The sequence below is a fragment of the Fulmarus glacialis genome, unplaced genomic scaffold, assembly GCF_000690835.1.
Source record: "Fulmarus glacialis isolate BGI_N327 unplaced genomic scaffold, ASM69083v1 scaffold9438, whole genome shotgun sequence".
Lineage (NCBI taxonomy): Eukaryota > Metazoa > Chordata > Aves > Procellariiformes > Procellariidae > Fulmarus > Fulmarus glacialis.
Window position 1 is genome coordinate 1 of NW_009226301.1, and position 7,360 is coordinate 7,360.

A 7,360-nucleotide genomic window follows, 5' to 3' on the forward strand; every position below is an offset into this window, starting at 1 on the left:
AAAATAATTTTTTTAATACATGATAATAGAAATACATTTAAGAAATTACTTGTTTAAAAAGAAGACACATTTTGCTTCTCTAAATCTGCTGTATGAATTGTTACCTTTGCAAAACATTTCAACCTAATTTTGTTTCCTTTACGCACACACAAGTTGAATTCTCCTGATTCCGGAGAGTTGAACCTTGGATGCCAAACAACTTCACACTCCAGATCTCTATAGGCCTCCACAAAGCCTAAATAAATGTGCGTAATTTACACGTTATAGCATACACATGTACAATTATCAAATTACATTGTATAATTAGAAATAACATAAGCACATTAAAGTGAAATGACCTTCTATTACTGAAGACTAAGCCTACATTTCAAAGGTGTTGAACAGTATGCTGAATTAAGTAAAATTAGTTTCTGAATTCTCACGACAATTGCAAAATCTGTTTATTAGCATCCTGCAATAAAAATTCACTGGTATTTTTTAGCCATGAATTACTGACATAGTCAACATTTAAAAAAAATAAAAGAACAGACTATCCTTCTTCTAGAATAACAACTTTGGGAAAGACCACATACATTTTCTTGCTTGCAATTGAAGTCTGAACTTTTATCAGCAGAAGTATCTTTTACCAAGAATCAGAGCACACCAAGCTCCTGATCCAGCCAAATCTTGTTTGGACTGTGTAATGCCAATTCAGTTAGCAGTTAGTTCTTTAATAATGGAGCTCCAACATACTCCTGTAGAACACTATCTTTCAAATGAAAGAAGGTAAAAGCTAATGTCTCTCAGACTTTTAACAAATACTGATCCATAATGCAAGTGGAAACTAATCCCAGATTGAATTCCATTTGTGTCACTCAGACTGTCCACATCAACTTCTTAGCAGCTTCATTCATACAGTTGGCTTTTGGAAAATTTCACATCCTGATGAGCTGCATGATATTGCTAATTGCCATTAATAAGCTGCCTCACTTTTGAAATATCAGCAGTCTGTGCTGACAAAAATGGTTACGTAAGCGCTGCTGCCTGGACATAGAAACAATGAACTGGACTGAGTAGGCGCTCAGGGTAGGGCTTTTACAGGGAGTGCTGCTATGGTATTAACACTCTGATCTGATACTACTTTTGGGATACACTGATATTGACCCAAATCTAAAAAAATACAGTTTATAGCATCAGCTGAATGTTTGTCTTACTTAACATTATTGACATTTAAGATACATGCACACACACTGTATTTGCATAGTATACCTTTGGCTGGCTGTATAGAAAATGCAGTTCCTCTATCTGTAATTATAGGTTTCCAAGTAAACTCAGCAGGATGGTTTCTGGGATTGTATACTCTGACAGTTGTTCTAAATTCTGCCTCCGCTAGGTAGCCGGGAATAGGATTTAAAATCAGTTCTTTTGCAGACAGCTCAAGTTCTACAGACACTGCTTTTGCAACTACCAGCACATGCCCAAGGTGTTGGTTGTTTATTGTGTAAGTGAAAGATCTGTAGCATAAAAATATATATTTCTTAGTATTTTTATGTATTTATTATGTTGTAGTCAGAGTAAAATTTATGTGAAATATAAGAATTAGCAAGAAAATACTTAACAAAACAACTGAGTGTGAACACACAGTTAAGACTGACAAGAAAAAGCAATTTGTAATTGTTTTGCATACAACTTACATCATGTCAAAAGTGAAGATCATCCCAACGGATGATCAACCTCCTACAGTCATTTTAACAGCATCAGTAAAGTAGTTCCATCTCCATGGAGGAGAAGGAAGGCTAGAAAACAGTTTGCCTATACATTTATCCATGAGGTGCATCAAAAGATCTGAGCATAGATGCAGTGATGCAACATTATGCCAGAAAGAGCACAGTATTTTCCATAAAATTTCTCCTAACAAATACATTGTAATAGCAAACTTTTTTCCCTGATATACCTGTGGCTATATGGGCTTTTGACAGGACAGTTTGTTGGGTTTTTTTAAACCTTAAGAAACATTACTATACTAGCAAAATTTTGCAACATAAAACTGCATTAATTATTGCAATATCACCACAAATGAGTGTACACCATTAACAGTTATCATAATTACACTGAGTTTAAACCAGCCACATGAATTTTTTTATTCTACTACTGCGAAGAAAATACGTAAATCAAGACAAATATAAGAAGCCTTACCTTTTAAACATCCCAAGAGTGTTTGTCTCGAATACAATTGGAATATGAGTCTTTGTAAGAGGAGGCACCACCTGAGACAATGGGCTCGTCTGTTGTAATTCATCAATTTCAATCTCAATTTGTATCCATATATGAACTAACAAGTTATTGATGATGTGCAGTTTTCTTGCTGTTGTAGAATACACACAAACATCACCAAAATCCATAGTAGAAGGACCTGGAATATATAAGAAATAAGATCTTCAACATTAAATAGTAAAAGTATGGACGCATAACTACTAAAACATTATGAGCAAAACATTTTAGTCCCTCAAATTACAGAATTAGTCAGCTAGAACAATCCTGTAGCAGAATAAATTCACACAAAAATTTGGAAGTAAATACCATGCATGTACTGTGAATGTTTTCAGTAGTACAACTCAAAAGCCAGCACCAACATTTATTTCTTAATTCTGTGTTAGCCAGCTATTAAAATAGGAAAAGCAATGTGCTAATTACTACAGGCATTATTAATAATCATAAATACTTCTTTTTATTAATCAGATATTTAAATGGCTAGACAACCAGCAATTCACTGAGAGTCTACATACTTAACCTGCTTATTTGCTCCCTGATGTGTGACTATTTGGTTTAATAATGCATGTAATTTGATGGTGACAGAATTATCTCACTACTTTATTTCCTGTTATCATCAGTTTTTATGCTGGTCTGCAAACTTTAGTGCTCATGGCACTAATCAAACATCTTACAAAACTCTAAGTAGTTTTTGTATTAATATGTTTATCTTATTCTACCTTTCCCCTTATCAGTATACACAGCTACACTATTCAAGTTCTGGCTTCATTGAAAATAAAAAAAGCCCAGAAAGTACTGAAAATTTTCACTTTGCTGCTAAATAATTTTACTGAAGAAAAATTGAGCTTAAAATAGACCAGTTTTAGTACCAAGTCTTGTTAATAGATGAGTCCCTCACAGACTTTAGAAGGTGTTACTCCCCATCACAGAGCATTCCACTGAAATTATTTTGAAGGAGGATCCTGAAGAAGTTTTACTTTTTTGGGGTATCACTGTTCACTGTTAATTCCCAAAAACATTCTGAACACTCCCATGAATCTTGCTGATATTAATGCTCGTCCAGATACTATCCAATAACAAGGCATAATGGTATGAGCAACCCTCATACTATGCTGTATTGATTTCTCTATAATAGGCTGTAGTCTGAGCAGTCTTTAAAGGAAGCTCTCCTTTTACCTGTTCATACCTAGTCATATCTCAGTATTTTCTGAGGAGTACAAAGCTTTAGTTAAACACTACTGTAGGTATCAAGCTGCCACCAAATTAAGCTATTTTCTATTTAAGGTGAGCAATTATGAACATAAATTGTGTTACTATGAATAAGTGCCTTTATAACAACTATATTAACTTTTATAACAACAAATTAAAAATCTTACCAATGACTATTTGATGAAGCTGCTTGGATGTCAAAGTTAGAGTACAATCTTCCTTCTCTTGGGTAGAAGATGGCATAGCACTAAGCCCACTCCAAATCTGTGATAAGCACAAGACATCTTCTCAGAGCAGGATAAAAATTCTTATGCTTTTTCATATGGTAAACACATTATGCTTGCATTACTACTCAAGCATTTAACTTACTTCTTTGATTGAAGATTTAGAACGAATTGCTGCCAATTTTCGACTAGTTAATAGGCAATTCTCATCTAAAGGAAGCATTTTGAACTGTAGCTTCTCCTTGTGAATATCTGTGATTGAGATCTTTGGTGACTTAAGCCCTTCAGCTGGTTTAAGGCCAATGCTCACAGAATTATTATAAATATAAAACTGCCTATAGAGGAGGGAAAAGAAAAAGAACATGGAAATCTAGAAGTTTGAGCATTCCGTGGTCTACACATATTTGAGATTTTTAAACATAACAAATAATACTTTAAGTAGGAATATTTCATTATTAAAAAAACCTCAAGTACAGAAAATGCCTTGAAAATTCTTCTATTGTATTGTTTAGGCAAGGATTAACATCTATTGCACATTTGTGGCAATTGCTAAGCTAAACAGGTTGCAAGCATTATGGCTACCAAAATATAAATATTATATCATGTCTAAAATACCTCTTAAAGAACAATTAAGTTGTAAAATCAAGCACTTAAAAGTTAGCAAATGCCAAGATTACAAAGGATCCTTTAATTGTGTATGTCTGAACTGGACCACTTATAGCTTAATTTTCAGAGCAATTAACTTTTCTTGGTCAAAAGTCAACTCCAATCAATCAATTTCACCTGCAACCAAGAGATCTGAAACTTCCAGGGATCTTACAGATGTTTCATATCAAGTATTCAGAAAAATTATTACTATGTTTGATAGTAACAGTAAAATTCATCTGATAACTCTGAAATTTTCCCTTCTGTTCTTACTCCTCATGCAATATACCTTCAATATATGCGTTATGGTCATTTAAACAACAGTTCAGCCACTACACACCACCAGTTCCTTTCAAGGAAGCCATACATCATATGCATGCATAAAAATAAAATAAATCAGCTCTGCAGGCCTTGTCTGAATCATGATGTATACACACAGAGCAAGGTAAATTGAGATTACAAGAATAATCCACTGGCCTTATTAATTTTTAAATAATGGGTCTTGCAAACTTAATACTTTTAAGGTATTATTTGCTTTAGAGGCTTTACAGGCTTTTTTTTTTTTTTAAAGTAAAACTTTTAAAAGTAGCAGTGCTGTCAGTTCTGCTTTTCCATGATTTTGCTCCACAGCATACTAACCAAATACACAAATTCATGAAGTCAGAATTTACTATAAGGTAAGGCTAGAGCCAATACAATCCTTTAATCTTATCTGCTTCATTCCTCAAATTATATCATCATTTATGTACTGAATTCATCACTTTGGGTGAGCTAGACATACTAGTTGGAAATACGTACAATTTATTATATAAAAAGAAAAGAGAAGAGAATCCAACACAATAAATGTTATGTTTTTCTTATTAACCGTAACCAACTCTTCTTACAACTTGATTTTAAGCCTCTGTCCCTACATTTTACCCAGGAAGTGATCTCTAAGTGTCTAAATGAACATTTGAACATAAAGGGTTTTGAATGCATTATAAATGAAGGTCCCAAGACCATAAGCATTTCAGCATGGGACAAATTTAGGTATATGACTGGTGTCACTAAGTTAATTTTGCACGCATATACACATATTTTTCATATGAGCCTAAACTATTTATTTATCCTTTAAACAAAGTCTTACCTAGCAGCATCTTTCTGTAAACGACGCTGTCTTAAACTAGAAATGAAGTCTGCATAGTATTCCTTATGTGCTTCTTTTAACAGTCGTTCACAGTCAGTATAAGAAAACTCTGGATCTATATAATTATATCTCTCAGTCTTCGTGAAAATAGTCCTAAATATTTAAAGAGAATTGTAGTTTCACTACGTGTGTAAAATTATTCTGGGTCTTGTTAGAAAGAAACACATCGATTTTTGCTACATTCTTTTTATCATAGCTGATTATTAATATTTGTCCTTGTAAAGGCAACCATAAAAACAAAATATTAAAACTGTAATAGCTACATTTGTAGTTTCACATAAGAAAAGCAACCCAAGAAATTTATGTGCAAGAGGCTCAAGGTTAAGTAGAATGCAATGAATTTTAATGAACTTTCAGCCTGAAAAAAAAACCAAATCAAACTGTCGTGTGAGTAACCAATCTTGTTCTACTATACAGTATATACAAATGTGTGGTTTTAAATATTATATCCAAGTAATTTTTACCTGTACTTTTTATTCCATTCACTAGGCCTAATGCTGGCTGCACGGTCATTAGGAAAAGCTATAAGTGCATCACCCTTACAATTCCTGTTTATCCAGTGAGTATGAATTTGTGTTTGGGTTGATTTAAGTATTGCCACAGGTGCTGTATCAGTGCACTGTCCTGTGCCATCAGCTACAAACCGTCCAGTTGCATTGGAAATCATTGGTGTTATACCTTGAAATTCAAATAAAGTGTTACATACACTTATACTAATACTTTCTAAACAAAATTCAAATTATTAGGAAAATATTTCTTAATTTATACTGATCCACCCAGCGGCCCAACAGTCAGTCACCCATCCCTCAGTCAAGAGGGAAGAAGGCATTCAGACCATACTAACAGCCAACCACCTCTCCCGGCCTATATCACAGACGAACAAATACTAGAGCCCAAACCACTACTACTATTGTCCAGCTGTGATGTTTTGTCTTGCATGTGCACAGGGCCGAACACTCAGAGCTGCCTCTGTCACAACACTGTCCGCAGTGTCCTAAAGCTTGTCTTAAGGGCTGCAAACACAGGCATGATTTCTGACAAAGAACTCCCCAGCTATCACAACTAAAAAGAGAGCTCAGATCTTTTTCACTCTAGTTTTAGAAAAGCACATATACATTAAAGTTAAAGAGAAAAATTATGACAGAAGCTAGGCCATCTGTTTGCTCACCTCTCCTACATAAAGGTACACATTTAAAACAGCACTATAAATAAATAAGTAAATCCATTCTTCAACTGCCCCTTCCTCCCTCACCTGCAAAAAAATTGACACATTAAACTACACGTTGGTTTTACCCACTTTAGCCTTACTTTATCCTCAAATGAATTAAAAAAAACCCCTACTTTCTATCCTCCAAACTATAGCAGTGATTACAACTTCCACCGCCCAGGGAGGCACAGTTTGCAAGAAGCTTTATTCCAGTCTCTTCCTACCTCCATCGAATACAGAGAGACAAGTACACATACTCATCCACAGAGACTGGGAGAAGAGAACAGGAAGATACAAAACCCATCTATACAAGGATCTGAAAAAACTCACTTTCCCTCCATCCTTCAACGAAGCTTAAAAGCAAAACACAGATATCAATAGCCTATAAAGTACAGATACCCCTCATAACCTCTTTATAAACCTGCAAATAGGAGCAGAATGGGGACATTAATAGAGCAAATGGTAGACAAGAGCATTTAGAAAAGCTGACAAAACTGGAATACTACATTAAATCTTTGATCCACAGAAACATATTTTAATTGTGTTTTTGAAGCAGGAAAACTGCTGGAGTTCTGGATTTCAACAATAAAACTCAGAAATTGCAAAACTTTAGTTTCTCATCAATTCTTGATAGCCATG

The 7,360-nt window shown here is 34.4% G+C and overlaps 1 protein-coding gene across 1 annotated transcript in view; it reads right to left on the reverse strand.

Moving 5' to 3' along the window:
* Positions 1–104: 104 nt before the first annotated feature.
* Positions 105–7,360, reverse strand: part of LOC104080387 (chromosome unknown open reading frame, human CXorf22) — a gene marked incomplete at both ends in the record, with an annotated part of 15,270 nt that continues 8,014 nt past the window's right edge. Inside the window, 7 exons of the mRNA XM_009582763.1 lie at positions 105–235; positions 1,249–1,493; positions 2,176–2,392; positions 3,627–3,723; positions 3,829–4,018; positions 5,455–5,607; positions 5,979–6,192. Coding sequence (XP_009581058.1) covers positions 105–235; positions 1,249–1,493; positions 2,176–2,392; positions 3,627–3,723; positions 3,829–4,018; positions 5,455–5,607; positions 5,979–6,192 — 1,247 coding nt within the window. The remainder of the gene's footprint in view (positions 236–1,248; positions 1,494–2,175; positions 2,393–3,626; positions 3,724–3,828; positions 4,019–5,454; positions 5,608–5,978; positions 6,193–7,360) is intronic.